This window comes from Papilio polytes, unplaced genomic scaffold (assembly GCF_000836215.1).
Source record: "Papilio polytes unplaced genomic scaffold, Ppol_1.0 DF821511.1, whole genome shotgun sequence".
Taxonomy (NCBI): Eukaryota; Metazoa; Arthropoda; class Insecta; order Lepidoptera; family Papilionidae; genus Papilio; species Papilio polytes.
The window spans coordinates 315,117-334,313 of record NW_013527693.1 but is presented as its reverse complement, the minus strand read 5'-3'; the positions used below and the strand labels follow the sequence as shown (position 1 = coordinate 334,313).

At 35.0% G+C, this 19,197-nt stretch overlaps 3 protein-coding genes across 3 annotated transcripts; 1 reads left to right on the top strand and 2 right to left on the bottom strand.

The window, feature by feature from the left end:
* Positions 1–536: 536 nt before the first annotated feature.
* Positions 537–3,459, bottom strand: LOC106108471 (glutathione S-transferase theta-1-like). Its single transcript, XM_013289638.1, has 5 exons — positions 3,298–3,459; positions 2,998–3,085; positions 2,305–2,455; positions 1,846–2,029; positions 537–1,307 (listed from the first exon to the last, which is right to left on the bottom strand). Exons 1-5 carry the CDS (start codon positions 3,407–3,409, stop codon positions 1,159–1,161), a joined length of 684 nt encoding a protein of 227 aa, XP_013145092.1. The 5' UTR covers positions 3,410–3,459; the 3' UTR covers positions 537–1,158.
* A 309-nt stretch (positions 3,460–3,768) lies between these two features.
* Positions 3,769–17,814, top strand: LOC106108605 (ubiquitin carboxyl-terminal hydrolase 5). Its single transcript, XM_013289850.1, has 17 exons — positions 3,769–3,964; positions 6,093–6,218; positions 6,381–6,566; positions 6,708–6,814; positions 7,061–7,226; positions 7,761–7,928; positions 8,278–8,439; positions 8,947–9,050; positions 9,828–10,005; positions 10,848–11,059; positions 11,824–11,946; positions 12,555–12,669; positions 13,436–13,549; positions 14,225–14,375; positions 14,942–15,145; positions 16,119–16,228; positions 17,002–17,814. The coding sequence occupies exons 1-17, from the start codon at positions 3,860–3,862 to the stop codon at positions 17,062–17,064; spliced, it is 2,394 nt and encodes a 797-aa protein (XP_013145304.1). The 5' UTR covers positions 3,769–3,859; the 3' UTR covers positions 17,065–17,814.
* LOC106108606 (28S ribosomal protein S18a, mitochondrial) lies at positions 17,806–18,926 on the bottom strand. Its single transcript, XM_013289852.1, has 3 exons — positions 18,779–18,926; positions 18,400–18,693; positions 17,806–18,020 (listed from the first exon to the last, which is right to left on the bottom strand). The coding sequence occupies exons 1-3, from the start codon at positions 18,879–18,881 to the stop codon at positions 17,878–17,880; spliced, it is 540 nt and encodes a 179-aa protein (XP_013145306.1). The 5' UTR covers positions 18,882–18,926; the 3' UTR covers positions 17,806–17,877.
* Between the last annotated feature and the right edge of the window lie 271 nt (positions 18,927–19,197).

Sequence of the window (19,197 nt, the reverse complement as noted above, 5' to 3'; positions counted from 1 at the left end):
CACCTATCTTTGTGTTTTGTGCAACGATTCAACGACTCGAACGATGTTCAGATCGGCCAAGATATTTGACAACATCTATACTATTTTTTTAAGCTTTCCACAGTCAAAACATCCGTATTTATTGTGATTTGTACAAAACAATTTTTTTATACAGGTTTCACGTTTGTCGAAATCCATTTCGTTGGGTTTTTTAATATCTTGGCAGCCCAAGGTCATCAGCGCGTTGCGAAGTCTCCGCGTCTTGCTATGCACCGCTATACATAGAATTGTGTTTGTACGACTCGCGCGAAGTTTATAGTCGCCGAGATATCGGAAAAGAACTATACTTACCTATTTTAACTACTTACCTCTTTAACGGTTTTGTTGCAAAACACTCCATCGGTATCTATGGTATTACCTATGGTATAGTGTTATCTATGGTAGACCTTTTTAAAAAACTAGGTTTTGGTTTCTGGTTGTGTGTAAATAAAACGATACGACTATTTAAATCATTTTTTAATATAAATTTAACAATAAAAAATAATATAAAATTGCCATATCCCATAAATATAAAAATAAAAAAATAAACCTTTTCATCGTATAAACTAATTAAATAAGGCTTGTAGCTTATTCTAGGTACACAATATCCTGTTTCCGGTGTTCTTTAGAGATCCCGGAACCTGCGTCACTTGAGGATGGCCACTGAGGCAGTTTAGTGTGCAACCCACATAACCCTGTTTGTCCCCAGAAGGCAGGGTACATGTCAGGGTATCTTTTAAAGATTACCCCTCAAATAACAAATAAGGTACACAATAACCAGATAGGTGGCTATGAATTTTTAAGCACTTAAATAAGTATTTCTTCTAGATCTCATTAATAAATAAATCAAATTGACTTAAAATACATTGACCTTTGGCAACACTGGAATCATTTAAAGAACAAGTACAAGCTTTTGAAGACTTACCAACATTAAATTTTTAAATAGAATTTTTTTAATATTTATTAATAGTCCCATAACATTAATATATCTACTATAACTTTGACAGTAAAAGTTAAAACTAAGTCTAAGTTATAACTTTAACTTCATTCACATATACGGAGTATAACAAACATTACAACTACCCAATATTTTTAATCTTTTAAAAAATTTCTGTGTGGTAAAAAAACTTACAAAGTACATTACAATTTTGACATTTTTTGTTGTTTCATTACAATTTTATTTAAAATAACATGAGCATCATAATAATGTGGGTCAAAGTACTGTCTCACTTTAGCCCACCAAGTTACTATATTAGGATAATTATCTGTGTAATCAAAACCAGCCATTCCTGAAATAAAATACAATATTAAAAGAACATTTTCAACAATTATATATAAATAATTAACACTAAAATCATATTGAATCATCAGATACTATCAGAGATTCTCAACCTTTTTTCCACAATTATTATTATAATAATTTACTTAAATTGGTGAACCCCCTACTTCTATACTTCTTTTTCAACTTTTATTCACACTTTTACAAGTCTGCCAGATTTTTATGGACCATGGATTTCACCAGGACTGTATAAATGCCTTACATATTAGAATTAATTTCCTGATTTAGGGAGATTCGAGTTTAGCATAACTTATTAAAAATGTACAGTCAGCTGCATAAATATGTACACACTAACTAAACTATTGAAGCTTGCAAAGGCCTAGAGACTCAAAAATACGTAATCACATATTATTAAGTAGATCATAGTCAAAAAAGGATATGTGAATACATATTTTTGAAAAACTGACAAATTTCTATTTTCATGCTTACTGTACTTTCGTATAATTCGTATTATTACTTTGTTCATTATTCTAGAAAAATACACTTACTTGGTTGCTCCAGTTCGCACGCTGCCCATAGATCTGCGACCGTAATAGAATTCCCCACAATAAAATCAGTGCCTCTTCCCAACCATTTCGTCTCAAACAGTTGTAATGCAAAATCCATTCGCTGCTTGTAGCCGTTTATCTGCTCTTCAGTTGGATTCCGTCCAAATAGAATGGGATCCATGTACTGAAAGGAATTATTTTTAATTAAAAATACATTACAATTTCTAGACCTTAAAGTAAACTGGACTGAACTCACATAAAGTTATGTTGAAAGCGGTGAATGTAAGAGTAGAAATACACATTCCAGTAAAAGGGAGTACCCAGCAAGACAGTTACTGTTGCGAAGCCAGTAAAATATTTACGCTTTCGGTTGCCATCAAAAAAGTTTGTTAGAGATTTTTTTAAGATAATTACATAAGCCAATATGTTAATGATAAATAAAAAAAAAGTCGTAATTACCTTTACTCTAAAGTACATAGCACAATGCAGTCTCAGGCCAGTATGCTGCCACTCCAGGTACTCCTGAACTAAGGCACGGGTCTTACTGTCTTTTGGGTACAGGGTCTCCGGTATTAAACCTTCTCGGGATAAATAATTGACTATAGCAACACTGAAAACATCAAACATTTTTTTAAATTAACAAATAAATAAATATAGTCTATGTTAGTGATAATCTTGTGTACTAATGGCAAAAGAATTTAACAGTGGTAGAGCCCTCTTTAACATCTTCGCATGAATGGACCAGCTCGCCCAGTGTAATACCACAACTACACAGAAGACAGGTGTGAAGTGGAAGCAATTCCGCATTTTGTCCGATGAGTGTGGTGCCGGAGGCCTAATTTTAGTCCTTTTCCCTTTCCACCTTTTTCTTAAGAGGAGAGGATGGGAAGGAAAAGTGGATTTGACAGTAGAGGAGATGCATAGGAAGGGGAAATGACCTCTTTATGTGCGTCTCCTCTACCCTTAATGAAGAGTAGGCAACGCATCTGTAATTGCGGATGTTTATGGGCAGCGGTTGCTTTCTATTTCAGTGGATTCAGTTGGCCGCTTGCTTGTTTGCCACCTTATATTAAAAAAAAAAATTGCAAAAACATCCATTGATAAAAGGATTAATTTTTTTATAAGACTTTTATCAAATTGTAAGTTGCTAACCTTTCAGTGAGTAGAAAGCCATCATGATCAATCACAGGTACCTTTTGTAGTCTGTTAATATTTGAATATCCCTCAGAATAATGTTCACCTGAATTATAGGCAGGTATTAAACAGTTATAGATTATAAAAATACATGTAACAATACAATACATGATTTTTAAGAGATTACTAACTTAAATCTGCACTGGATATGTACATCTAGAAATCGTTATTATCACCAAGCCACGAAAATGGTCAAAATATTAAATATTAGTGCCAGTATGATAACTTAAAGTCAAAAAGAAGATAAAAGTAGTATACCTTTGCGCAAATCCACATACTTCGATTCAAAATTGCATCCAGTAGCCTTTAATAATATATATAGAGCTCGTGAAGGTTGGGACATAAGATCATAATACAATTTTAACGTCATGTTTAATTTAATTTATTTATAAAACCTAAATAAAAAAATATAAAACTTATCAAACTTTTTAAGATTACTTTTGACTTTTGATAACTGACAAACCATAGACAGATATTTAATAAACAAGCAAACAAGGGCAAAGGTTAAAAGTTATAGATTAAATAAGTAAACTCCATAGACAACCTATTTTCTACAATTTATTGCCTTAAAGTTCTTATAAATCATTAGAGAATTTTATTACTCCCTGATATATCTTTTAAAGGTGATTTATTGGGATGATCTTCCCAGTATTGATAAACTAATCTTGTAAACCGGTAAACAGGTTACAGTAAAATGCAAAAAGGTAAAAGTGAAAAGCTAAAAGCACATCACTAGTTATTATATTTTTAGATCGACGCTGCTGTTATAAACTTTAATATAAATAATACTTTGTTATAAATAACATTTAATAATTTTATCATGGCTTCAGTGGAATTGTTAACGCCACATTTACCTAAGATCAAAATACCGGCTTCTCAGCAAATAGTTTACAAAGATGAATGTGTTTATTCATTTGACAATCCGGTGAGTTGCAAAATATATTATAACCTTTTAGTTTAGATAATTGCAAACAAAAGATCGTATATCTTATCAGTTCAATAATTCAAATATCGCAGTTCTTTGATTGTTACGAGTAAAAATGAAAGAATCATTTTTAAATACTATTTTAATGCAGTATATCATGTCAACTTTGTTCCTATATCTATCAGATGGAAAAACTTAGTGAATAATGATAAATCAGTAAGAAAAAACACTTAAATTGTCTTTATAAAATACTTAAATAGGTACAATAGCATTTTCCTTAAAATATTTAGTGTTCATAAAGTTTTTAACTGTTTGATATATGTTAGCAATTACATTAAACAAGGAAGATCGCATGCCATCCATAGAATAAGAGCAAAACATAAGTGACAGAAATGTATCAAACATTACAGGAGTCCAAAAAAGTATATTGTATAACAATTCTCTGGTGACATAAGTTTTCATATTTCCTCTTTTAACTTCCATAACATTTATTTTTGTTAAAATAACCAAAGAAATAGTTATTGGTATGAAAAAACTTACAATAACTAAAACAAATATATAAAGAAGCATATTCTTACTGTCAACATAACATATTTTCATGCAAATATCATTTATTTTAGGTCTACGTAATGATCTTGACTCATTAGTGTAAAGAAAATCTGTTTGATTATTATAACTGGCAAGAATATTAAAAACGTTATCCAAAATAGAGTCAACCTTTTTGGTTTCATTCAAATTTCGTAGACTGTAATTGTATACTTCCAGATATTTAACAGGTATTGCATAATCTGTACCATTAAAATATGTGTAATTGGAACATTTTTCAGTTGCCAAATTTAACATTGTAATACAGGAATCATCAATGCTTCTTTCTTCACCAGTTCCTAATATTGGCGTCGCTCCCATAGGATACATTAATAAGACAATCAAGACCGGAATAATCCACTGTAAAGCTATAATTCCATATGAATAATATTTTTTCCATACATCAAAAAAAGTATTGAAATTCAATTTTCTTCCATCTCTTGTTTCTTCACCGATCACTCTGACAACATTTTCATCATCTTTAACTTTGATATCATACAATAATTTATAATGCATATAATTATCTATAATAAGACTCAAAAAACTATTGACTAAAGAAACTATTAAAGGTCCATAACTTATTAAAACTGAGAAGAAACCACACTGTATTGAACCTTCAATCTTCGTTTTCTTCAACTCTGCTGTTCTTACTTCCATATCCTTTGTAGTGAAATTCGTTGAATTCAATTCATATATTGATCTACTGATAAATGCTATACCAATACAGATTAGGAGAATATTTTCTGATAGCAACACTGAAGATATTGTTGTTAGATTTTTCTTTAGCACTCTTCGTAAATTTAAAATACTCAAACCGAAGCCACACAAAATTAGAAATACTCCAAGGTACAAGTCTATCGTGTTGGCCATTGTGTTCTATAAGACTGTTCAAATAAATGTGGTTCAAGCCCCCATGTTTTGTGCTTGGTGGAGATAGTGCTTATCAGTTTACAACTTATAGGGGAACTTTTTATTTTAAAAATATAGTAAATGTTATTTATGATACTTAACTTTATTTATTATAAAGTTGTATTGACTCAAATATAATGTAGAAAGGATTTTTTTAAATGGTTGACTTTTTATTAATCTGTATATACAGTCATATAATAATTACCCGACGTTCTTACGGTGAAGGAAAACGTAATGATGCAACCTGCACATATTGGCGAAGAAATTCATAGATATCTGTGAAGCCAACCAATCCACACTTGGCCAACATGGTTGACTGGCCTAGTCACCCATTATTTGGTGGGGTATAGTGAGCTGACAGTTGTATCTTGTCCCTTTTTTATGTAAACAATATACAAATGTCGTATCAGTTACTTCCGCCCGTATTATGCAGATTACGAACTTTGCTTAGAAAATCGATAAATTACAATGAATAACTTCTTCATGTTATGTTTTTTAAGCAAAACTTTATTATATATTTAAAATTCAATAAGTGTATTATAATAATTACTGTATTCAATGTGCATATTTTTTCCATTGTTGGTGAAAACGTGTCTATTTTTGTGGTAATACAACTTTTATGTCTATCTTCCAGGAGTCAGAAACGGGTTTGTACGTTTCACTAACGTCATTCCTTGGCTTTGGACGTAACTATGTGGAACAGTACTTCCAGAAGACTGGCAACCCTGTATTCCTTCACATACAGAGGGAGAAGAAACCTGTAAGTTGATGCTACTTAAAGTATAGTACAATCCAAACTTTATGACAGCTTGCTAGTTCTGACGGACAGGCGAAGAGCATCTCTCTGCATTATTTTCTCCATGAACATTAACTTAATTCTTATCACAAGATACAGTAAAGTTTGAATGTTGTAATATTACAGATACCAGAACCAGAAGTAACTGGCGATGGACCGGAGAAAAAGATCACCCGTCTCGCTATTGGAGTGGAAGGAGGATTCGAGCCAGATATCGGCAAACCCAAGTACACCTACACTGATAAATACAATGTTGTGGTGTTGCCAGGTTTCTACACATTTCCCTGGCCTGATCCATCGCTACCAGAAGTGGTAAATATATCTATCTCTTTCTCCTAGACTGTTGTATCACTGCATTATTTGCCAATTAATAGGGTTAAAAATGGTTCAATGTTGGATATACGTCTATCGCAGCCTTTTGAATTAACTGTTAATTTGTTTAAATCTTTTCAGGTAAAAAAATCGGTACAAGCGATTATAAATGCGGAGTCACCATTCAAAATGGCGGAGATGGCTGCTTTACAGGGGACATGGGATGGTGAGAGACGAGAGATATCAGTGTAAGTCAAATTGTTTTATTTCCATAATTGTGTTCTGTTAAAAAATTTATAATATCATAATCTACCCTAACTTATCCTACACCCGTAGTGTCGATAAAACGACTTTTCGTCCTTCAAATAACTCTACCGGTGTATCTCCACACTCAAAATAAAGTTTTCCTTGTATCATATGATTCATCTCTCCTCACAACATGCATTTTTTTTATTTTTAAAAGTTTTACATTATAAAAATTAATAATGTTCTAGGCATGCAGTAAACTTGCAGCAGTTAGACAACAAGGTGAAGATTCCTCCTTCAGGCTGGAAGTGTGATAAGTGCGAACTGACCACAAACCTGTGGCTGAACCTCACCGATGGCTCCATACTCTGCGGGAGACGATTTTTTGATGGCTCCGGAGGCAATGATCATGCGGTAAGAATTGTCATACATGTTTTAATTAGAGTCAAACCTCAATTATTTTTAATACCATTAGAGTCCTGTACAGTAACCAAATGTAATCGTTACTACTTCGTTTTAATATTGAACTAGACAAATAAATACAATTTTATTGGTAATAATTAAGTTACAAGTCAAGCAAATAATAATTATTCAGTCAATTGAGATTCTGATAAGGTTAATTACATTAGACATCTAACCTAATGAATAGTAAAAGTAATTCTCAACTATATTACTCAATAAACCTGTGAAAATCCGCAACAAAGTTTAATCGTTAAATATATAATACTAGCTTTCGCCCGCGACACCGTGCGCATGAAAAATAAAAACTAAGTCTGTAGTCTATGTATTCCTCCAGACTATTCTCTACACACATGCAAAATTTCATTGAGATCCATTTAGCAATAAAAGCTACAAACTCTAACAAACATCCATCCATCCAAACTTTACCATTTGTAATATTAGTACTTTAAAACATTAAAATTTAATTTAAAAATGTAACTGTTACAGGTGGAACATTACCGTGAAACCGGTTTCCCACTGGCAGTGAAACTGGGAACGATAACCCCAGATGGGAAAGGTGACGTGTTCTCCTATGCTGAGGATGATATGGTCGAGGATCCATTCCTCGCAGACCATCTTAAGCATTTTGGCATCAATGTACAGCAGTTGCAGAAAGTTAGTATTGAAATCTGTTTTAGACACTCAGTATTACTTGTTTTACTGTTTTTTATAGTTAAAATAGATAAGTTTCTTATATTTTGTCATTTCCATTAAATTCAACAAATACGTTCCGCGTGGAATTTAAAAGTAAAACAAAAAGTATGTAGCCTGTATGTTAAAAGCTATGCTCTACATCTATGCCAAATTTCATCGAGATCCGTTCAGAAGGTTAGGCTACACATTCTAACAAACATCCATATAAAGTGTCGCATTTATAATATTAGTAAGATTGGAACTATCCATGCAAATAAATATTTTGTACATATGTCAGTTTGTGATAAACGTGCGTCCATTTTTACTATAGACGGACAAATCGATGGTGGAATTGGAACTGGAGCTGAACCAGCGCACCGGTGAGTGGAACACGCTGCAAGAGTCCGGCAGCGAGCTGCGGCCGCTGCACGGGCCCGCGCTCACCGGCCTCAACAACCTCGGCAACACCTGCTACATCAACAGCGTGGTGCAGGTATCTTGCAGCTCTCACCGCATTCATACTGCGCACTACAACACTCACCACATTTATACTGCATACAGAATAAGTCTCACCACATTTATACTGCAAACAGAATAAGTCTCATAACATTTATACTGCAAACAGAATAAGTCTCACCACATTTATACTACAAACAGAATAAGTCTCACCACCTTTATACTGCAAACAACACTTCAACACTTACCACATTTATACTGCAAATAAAACTTTATCTCTCATCGCATTTGTACTGCAAGCAGCACTTACAATCCTCACCACATTCTTATTTGCAAACAAAACTTACAACACTCACCCTATTCGTACTGCAAATAGAACTTTTATTTACACTGAAAGCAGGATATACAAACTTTACCAAGTTAATACTACATGCATAACTTACATAGTGAGCAGTATACATAATTTACAGTACTCACCATAATACATGAAAAGAATGATGTGACGCAATATATACAAAATGATACAAAAATGTGTATATTTTAGGTAATGTTCAGAATGCCAGACTTCATCCGGAGATTCGTGGAAGGTGCTCCTGAAATATTTTCAACTTTCCCTGAGGATCCGGCGAACGATTTTAATGTACAAACGTAAGTATCGACATGTACATTATTTACTGTTTACTACAAGATCTCGTATAGCGAGGTACCTTACTTTGATGTCTCCAAACTTCATGTATTTAGTGGTCTTTTTTTTAACATAAGATGGCAAACGAGCAAGCGGCCACCGGAATCCGCTAAAATGGCGAAACGACCGCTGGATATTTACCCTTCCTATGCATCTCCTCTACCGTCAAATCCACTTCCCGTTCCCATCCTCTCTTTATAAGAAAAGTGTGGTAAAGAGAAAGGGACTTAAATTAAGCCTCCGGCACCACACTCATAAGACGGAATACGGAATTTCTTCTGTGAGGTCGTGGTATTACTGGGGGCGTGCCGGCCCTGCAGTGCTAAGATGTTAAAGCGGGCACTACCACTGGTCTACTAACTTTGGCCGCGACTCCGTCCGCGACGAATTAAAAAAAGTAAATAGCCTATGTGATCTTCCAGACTATGTACTAAATCTGTGCCAAATTTCATGGAGATTCATTTATTATCATTTATTATAAATTATCAATTACAAATGACATGATGATAACCTTGCTTCCTTGATGTTGGCAGCAACTTATGGTCTCTTTCCCACATTAGGGTTTTTATCCAAAATATTTACCCCAACTTTAATGGCGTAAAAATATATAGCCTAAAGCGTGACGTAAGTGTAGGGCTTTTTATTAAAAAATATGCTGTAATTGCTGACATCTTAAGCAACAAAGTGTGTGTTTACGCTTTATTATAATAGTATAGATATAGATTTGTTGTGTGTTGCAGTGCGAAGCTGGGCGTGGGGCTGGTGTCGGGGCGGTACTCGTTCCCGGAGGGCGCGGCGCAGCGCGGCGTGTCCCCGCACATGTACCGCCAACTGGTGGGCCGCGGACACCCCGAGTTCATGAGCAAGCGGCAGCAGGACGCGCACGAGTTTTATCTGCATCTGCTCACACTTATTGAGGTACAGTAACCTCGATAACTTCAAAAAATAATATGTTCCCTTCCCATCAGAGCCCAAAACCTCTACAACATAACTTAAAACCTCTATAACTTAAAATATTTTGCTTCCCAGGACTTTAACTTTTCGAAGTTCTGCTGTATTACTATTTACATGTTTTACAAGTGCCAATAGCCTAATGGTTTGGGCTACGGACTACCGATTAATGGTCGAGGGTTCGAATCCCGCCATTCGACTATTCTCGTGAACCATATCATAGCACAAGCCTAGAGCTTAGTCGGGATGGTTAAAGGAAATATTAGTGAATCAACAAAAATCTACTAATATTTTTCATAAAAAAAATAAAACAACCGCAACTAAAGTGGAAAACCGCTACCCATAAGTAGTCTGAAAATGGGTAGATTTGCATATTTGCAGCGTTGCCTATTTTTAAATTTGTCCGTATTGGATGCCTAATGTTAGTCCCTTTCCCTCGCCTTTTTTTAAAAAGAAGAATGGGATAGGGGAAGTGCATTTATAGGAAGGGGTAATAATCTCTTTTTGTGCGTGTCCTATGGGCCACATCTATGGGCAGCGGTCGCTTCGCCATTTCGGTGGTATTACATGACCGCTTGCTCGTTTGCCACCTTGTGATATTAATAATAGGTACTAATGCTATAAATGCGAAAGTTTGGATGGATGGATGTTTGTTAGAGTTTGCAGCCTAAACAGCTGAACAGATCTGAATGTAATTTGTCATAGATGTAGAACGTAGTCTGAAAGAACATATAGGCTTACCTTTGTTTTTTTTTATTTCACACGGACAGTCGCGTGCAAAAGCTAGTATATATATAATCTCCTTACAGAGACACAGTCGTCACCGCGTGAACCCGGCTGAATGCTTGCGGTTCAGTGTGGAGGAGCGCGTGGTATGCGGCGCGTCCGGCGGCGTGCGCTACACGCGCCGCGCAGAGCACCACCTGCCGCTGCCCGTGCCGCTCGCCGCCGCGCGCAACGCGCCGCAAGTGCGCGACTACGAGCAACGCCGGGCCGCGGCCGAAGCTACGGGACAGAGACTGTTAGTGACACAGACGGCGCCAAACGAACTAATTCGCCTAAAATACGAAGTGACCAATGTCCCCAGACAGTAATAGTGGTGCCTACCCTTAATAGACTTGAAGATGATATAAAGATATATCCCCTCCCGATGCGTCTCCACAAACACAATCCACTTTCACAATGAAAAAAAGGTTGAGAAAAGGGTTTAAAATTGGGCGTCCAGAATGCATACTCATCAAACTGTACGCGGAATCGCTTCTACTTCACCTGTCTTCTGTGTGGTCGTGATATTTCGGGGGGGGGGGGGCGGACCGGCCCTACGATATAAAGATGTTAAACCAAGCACTACAATTGTTAAAGCAAAAAATACCCAAAATATATCGAAATTCTTAAATGTTCAAAAAAAACGGATAATAGAATTTCGTAACATTGGGCAAAATTTAACGCTTTCAAGATATTGTTAATTTACAAAATTGTCTACTACCATATGATCCTTGGTCTATACAACTGGCGTAATGTCAACATTAACTGGCACCAGTCGGCCTGAACTGTCCATACCTATTTACGTACGTGCATGAACACACGATCTTGAGCAATAAATAATAAAGTACATCTACTAAAAGTAATTGTGATACTTGTTTATGGTTGTCACATTAATGTCCATAATTTGAGCGGCGGTCAAAGGGTTAAAACGCCTATTTAACTAAATAGTATTTTTTTGCGATAACGATATATAATAAACTTGATTTTTATGTAAATTAAACGATTTTGTCTAATTTCCAGAGATCCATCGCAGTTAGTGCGGCCTGAGATCCCATTCAGCGCGTGTCTGGAGAGCTTTATGCGTGAAGAAACTCTCGAACAGTTCTTCAGTACCGCAGTCAATGAAAAAGTCACAGCGCAAAAGTAACTACAATGTTGTTATTTTACAAAACTACAGTAGAACAAGTTTTAACTATAAAATACTACTAATACTAGCTTTTCCATGCGACTTTGATCTACGTTGTTATTTTCCAAAAACACAATAGAACAGTTTTAGCTACAAAAAACTAGCTTTTGTATGCGACTTTGTTCGCACTGAATTAAAATAAAATCGAATTAGACATAGCTTATATCACTCTCTAATAATGTAGCTTTCTAATGGTGAAATAATATTTAAATTCGGTCCAGTAGTTTTGGAGTTTATTCGTTACATGCAAAAAATAGAAATCGTTGCTCTGTAATATAAAGCCCGCTGCAGACGCTAAGTTCGAACAGTTTTATCTGAATACCCGAACTGTTCAGTTAAAACTATGTTGTATTTGTGCAAAGTTTTAACTATAAGTTGAACTGTACAGTTAAAGTTGCCTACACACTGTTTTAACTAAATTCGACAGTTTAGTTAACAGAACTGCCCGTCTGTAGCGGCCTATAGTTTTAAATAAATAGACTAGTTATAAATAAATAATAACTAAAATAAAACACCATTTATTACCTAAAAAAAACGGAATTTACAAAATATATTAACTTGACAGAATAACTCGCCTGGCGACTTTCCCCGACTACCTGCTCATCCAGTTAAAGAAGTTTACCATCAAGGAGGACTGGACACCCGCCAAGCTGGACGTGGCCGTCGACATGCCTTGGGAGGTACACTAATCATATCTACTGTCTTGACACCATGCCAGCAAGCCAGCCCAAACTACCAAACGTCACTATACAGTACACTTACAGCCTTACAAATAAAATCTGTACTAATATTTTCTTATACTCAGTTTATTCCTAAGTTTAACTTTATACCGGGTTTTTTTTTCCGAGCCTGTTAGTCCTTTTGTATTTCTCTGGTTCTTACTAAATTGATATTTTCTAGTGACTCTTTACTATTACATTATTAGAAAATGTTCGTGCGATATCTGCATAGTAAAGTTTTTTTTATTTTTAAAATTGCGTAAACCTTTTTAAATATATTTCTAAGTAAATATCATAATTCAAAGATTCAAACGACAAAAGGCTCTTGCTATTAACTAAGGATTTAAATAAATATAGAAACCTTGATTCTTTGATGCTATTGGTCGAGAATTTAACTAACCATAACAATAATTTTAAATAACAAAATTATTACCCAGTAACACTTTTAAATTTTCTTTTATTGTTTTTGTTTAATATGTATACCCTAATTTTAATTAACGTGGTGGTTAGTTGATTCAATGTTGAATTGAAAAAGTAAAACATCATTTTCTTGTGAGCGCTGTGTACGCCTTTTCTGTATGTTCTTCTGCTTCTTTGTTTTTCATTTTCTACAGTATAATAATTAACTTTGAACATGCAGTTAGTGTAAAAAAAAAAATCAATAATTGTTTATTGGTATCGGCTTGTAATTTTTGTCCTTTTCTTATAAAGCAATCTTTATGTTAAGGTGGACCTAAGCTGTCTCCGCGGGCGCGGGCCGCAGCCCGAGGAGACTCAGCTGCCGGACTCCAGTCCGCAAGCCGCGCAGCCGCAGTACGACGAGGCGGTACTGGCGCAACTCGTGAGTATAAAACATTCATTTTTAGATACATAATTTGGTTTTATCACTAATCAAAGTAGACCAAAAAATATATATTTAGATCTGAACTGAATAATCTATATTGAATATTTTACTTTAAATTAGGGTAGATCTTTAGAACATGATCTATTTTATAGTACGATAGGTTTTTATCTGCATTCTCTATACAAAATATTACTTCTTAACCCCTTAATTCTACATGGTTTTAAAAAGTTCACTTTTTTGGTTATGTCTTCAAAAATGTTAGATTTTTTGGATATAAAATAAACTAGTTCATTAGATTTTTTAATCATTCTTGGTCGTCACACTGGACATTATGAATTAAGGGTTAAGAATTTCACCAGATTTTTTTGTTTACTTACTAATAATTATTACCTTTCTGAGCTACAGAACTAAAAGATATCCTTTATTAATATCTCTTTGTGGAAATTGTCTATACTTTTAGACAACTTATTTAATTGATACTGTCGCTTTAAACTCAGAGTAACACTTCTCGTCAGGACTCAGCATTCGCGCCAATCTATCCATACTTCTAGTGACATTGACAGCTGTCAGTTAGGGATGTGACATTTATGCCGATAATCTAGAGTTGCGCCAATTCTACAGCACAGTACTAATTTTGTTCTTAACAATACATATATAATTATTGTTGTGTAGTTGGACATGGGTTTCCCCGGGGAGGCGTGCAAGCGCGCGCTGTACTACACGGGCAACGCCGGCCTCGAGCCCGCCTCCAACTGGCTCATGGAGCACCTCACCGACTGGGACTTCGCCAACAAGTTCGACCCGCCCGGCGCCGCACCCGCAGGTACCACGTATCACATAAACTAATACCACGACCACACAGAAAATAGGCGTGAAGTGGAAGCAATTCCGCGTTTCGACTAATGAGTGTGGTGCCGGACGCCTAATTTTAGTCCCTTTCTCTTTCCACAATTTACTTAAGAGAAAAGAATAGCGAGCAAAAGTGTATTTGACGGTGGAGGAGATGCACAGGAAGGGAAAATGTCCTATTGATGTGCGTCTCCTCCTCCGTCGATTAAGATTAGGCATCTGTAACTGCGGATGTTTATGGGCAGTGGTCGCTTTCCATTTCGGCGGATTCAGGTGACCGCTTGCTCGTTTGCCATCTTATATCTTACTAATATTATAAATGCGAAAGTTTAGATGGATGAATGGATAGATAGATGGATGGATGTTTGTTAGGGTTTGTAGCCTAAACGGCTGAAGGAGTCTAGATGAAATCTGGCATAGATGTAGAGGATAGTCTGGAAGAACACATAGGCTACATGCTTTTGTTTTTTTTTAAATACGTGCGGACGGAGTCGCGGGCGAAAGCTAGTTATAAATAAAAATATATATGTGATGTGTCAGGTGGCAGCGTGGCATTGGAGGAGTCGAGCGTGGGCAGCATAGTGTCAATGGGGTTCACGCGCGCGCAGGCGGAGCGCGCGCTGCGGGCCACGCAGGGCGACGTGGGCCGCGCGCTCGACTGGATCTTCAGCCGCGCGGACCAACTCGACGAGGACCACCCGCCGCCGGAGGACCGCACGCTCGGCTGCAGGGATGGTCCAGAGAGTAAGACTACTGTACTTGCATCAATACTGACACGAATCTTACACTTTGTAGGCGCTGATAATCTGATAGACGATTTTAATGGATTTTTTTGTGACTGAATGGCCACTATCTGCCTTGAAGAAGCATTTACAGATACACCGGGCTTGAGGTGGTCGAGCGCAGATGGCGCTTAGCCTAAACCTCGTTTATGTGTAACTAAGCGCAAGGGCTCCCTCAGGAACCTAGGCACCAGCCGTTACTTCGTTATTATTACCGGATTGGTAGGCCACCGAGCTCTTAGATCGCTTCGGTGGACGCTCGATGAGGTGACTAGATACAAGGGCCCCCGAGAGGGAACTTCGGCTTGGACTGTCACTCAGTACGCGTTTAGCATTCCGATTCAAGGGTGCCCGAGGGGGCCGAACCTCGGCTTGATCGTTATCGCTGGTTTTTAATGGAATTTAATTATTATTAACACAATGTTACATATTTAATTGTTGTTTCAGTGTTAGGCCAGTCACTCTAATCCATTACTTTATTCGTTAACTTGCTCACAATTTTCTCCGCGTGAAATTAAAAAATAATAAAAAAATGTAGCATATGTTAATCACAGATAATGCAGCTTTTTATTAAGTTTTTAACATTAGTTTTTAAGTTATTTCAATACATACAAAAATACAATTTTTTCCCCTATGTTAGTATAGATATGAAAATAAACCAAATTCTAAGTTTCATTATATTAAAAATCACATTATGTAAAAAAAAATGTTTACATGTATGTTTTTATAGTAGTAAAGTATACTGAAAAAAAGTTTAGTTCAATTTAGCGTTCTATGCATATTGCCTATTATTATAGAAATATATTAAAAAATGTCAATATTTTAACATTACCGGTTAAAGTTCAAGATTCGTTTCAGTTCTTGGCTGATAACTTAAATGTTTTAATTGATTTGTGAAACATTGCACTGCAGCGGTTTAAAATATACATGTGCAGAATACAAGCTGGTGGCGTTCATCTCCCACATGGGCACGTCCACGATGGTGGGTCACTACGTGTGCCACGTGCTGCACGAGGGACGCTGGGTTATATTCAACGACAACAAGGTAACATCACTGTCCTTGCTTTCAAACAAACTTTAAATTTTTTTTTTTCAATTTAACTATTACGTAATCTTTTTGTAAAATTTGCACTGAAGTATTTTTGCTTTTATATCTCTAAATTTTACATAAACTGCCTATCCCTGTGCGTCTTAATCCGCTTGGCATTTAAAAAACTTTTTTAAAATAAAAAAATAAAATAATGTTTAATCCTTTGTCAACACTACAACTATGAAAAAAAAAAATATTAAACTCAAAATAATGAGAAACATAACTAATAAAAAGAAAAAGGAATATTTAAAATTAGTGTTGCAATGCTGACCGGATTGGGCCCTCGCTCAGCTATAAATGCTGGATGCTCCTATTGAAGTACTAAGTTTTATTGTCTATATTTTTAAAACTTTCATATGAAAATGTTAAAATTTATTGCACAAACGACAAAGGCCTTTGATATTGGATAATTACTAGTATCATGGCAATTTTGCATCTTTGCTATTTTTATTCCTCCCCACATGTTTTTTCCAATTTATTCGCGCTCTAAATTAAATAGCGTGTTAACATATAACCTATAATCGTAACTAGTTGTTAAAAAAACAAACAGACGAATTGAAAGCCTCCTCCTTTTTGAAGTTGGTTAAAAAGGGTTATTCAAAAAATTTGCTGTGAGTGCTGACATCTTTCCTAACAAAGTGTGTTTATTATTAATATTTTATGAAGTATATATTCACGATTTTCATTAAAAACAGGAACATAGTTTTCATGAATGTTTTTATTTTCAGGTTGCTCTCTCAGAAAATCCACCAAAGGATTTGGGATACTTATATCTCTATGAAAGGCTGTGATCTCATAACGACTGTAGCTTGTACTGTCTAAATGACTACTGCATAGGATGTTTAACATAACCTAAGAATTAATTAATATACCAGATAAAGTGTTTTAAACAAAGACTAGCTGTTGCTCGCGACACCCGCTATTTAAAAATGTTGCCTATATTACTCACAGATAAATTACCTTTCTAATGGTGAAAGAATTTTTAAAATCGGCCCAGTATTTTGTGTTAATATTAAATTAAAAATACATACAAAAATACAAATCTTTCCTCTTTAGAATACCAAGTATAGATGTAGATGGCAATTTTGCAGCATAAAGAATGTTAAATACACCGGGTAGGAAATTTATGTCCTTAACCGTAAATGCCATAAATGGCTGTTAATCTTAACCATTTATTTATGATTATTTACCTTTAAAAAATACATGAGTACTAAATTTCTTTGTTTAAAACATTTTATGTATTAAGTAGTCAAAATTTACTTAGTTAAAAAGCAAGAATAATAAAATTTGAGTAAGCATTCGTCTTAAGTAAGTTATATGTGAATTAAGATTCAATCGTTTTTTGATATATGAGTTAAAAAATATATGCAAATTTGGCAGTGCTCTTATTTTGTAGAAAATAGTTAATGCATTTTTCTCTTCTGGTTATTTTGCTCTTTTAATACAGCTTAAATAACATAATGAATTTAAATGTACAGAAGCTTCTAGCAGAATATACTGACATGAACACCATTAGACAACGAAATAAATTATAATAAAAATACCGGTCTTTTATTTAACATGTGTAACTAATATTTTATTTTTATTAATAATTTGTCTACAGATTATCGTTTAAATCTATCAGTGGGTTTAGGAATTCTCCACATGAAGATTGTTTTCTCATCAAAGTATGTGTTGAACTTTTTGTACAATCTCCGCTTCTTTGGATCCTTTTGGCAGTTGTCTGGAGTGAGATTGATCATGAGGCCTGCAACAATGTAACATTTATATAAGATTATTTATAGATAGAACTATACAAGAATAGAAAAATGGTGAGTGATCACTTAGTGAGCAAAAAAATGCAGTTGGTGATAATTAAAATTAATAATTCAGATAGAAATAACTTTCATAACAACCAAGTTGGAATTAAGCAAAAGCTGTCATATTAGACCAATTTTCTACAGTACTAAGTAGGAAATGCAAGCAGACATCTTCATGGGCTAAATAGCAAAACAACTGCTTCCTGGAGACAACTACATGCAGTCACACAAAAAAAGCCCTACTTATAGATATCTAGCAAATCCACATTACCTTCCCATCCTATCTTTATACGAAAAGGGAAGACAAACATTTAAATTTAACATTACCTGCTTTTTGGGCCATTGTCACTAGTTTGCCAATCTTTTTCTGTTGTCGCTTACAAAGTCCGGTAATACGACGCGGCAGCATGCAGCCATCAGATCGCACGAACTGACTGAGGATAAGCACATCTGTGTGCTTCACATCTAATCCTAATGAGCACATATAGCAAGGTTTTTCTGTCGCTCCTTCTTTTGGTTCGAAACCAGCTAAATTTTCAGCTCGAACAAGCAAATTTGTCCGGGGGGACGGCACAGTTACACCTTCAACAACTAATGTTGAACCCTCGGTATGTTCCCGCACTAAAACAGTTAAACATACCTGTTTTATGTTTGACGAAACAAATTTTAAGGTTATAACACAAAATAAATTGTAACCAAAACTTACGCTCTTTTAGATTTAACTGTCTTGTTGTAGTAATAGACCGAATAGATGATGATAGAACTGCATTTTTGGCAAATGAAAAACTTGCACGAATTAGCGAATTCATTTTACATAACTATAATAACAATCTTAAAACAACAAAAGAAATCTTGAAATTGATTTTATTTTTAACGTCAAAGTCAATTGAAATGTCAGGACGCTTCATAGAGTAAATGTACAGTGTAAAAATAATTTTTTAACTGCGAAACTTAAAAAATATTTAGGAAGTTTTTTTTCTTACACTTATTTTAAATACCCCAATAAAAATAATAAGAATTGTTTTTATTGTTAGTAATTTAGTATTGTATTACTAGTAATTTAGTATATTAAGAATTTGGTTTATTTATTATTAACTAATGAAAGTATTTATAAATATAACTAAG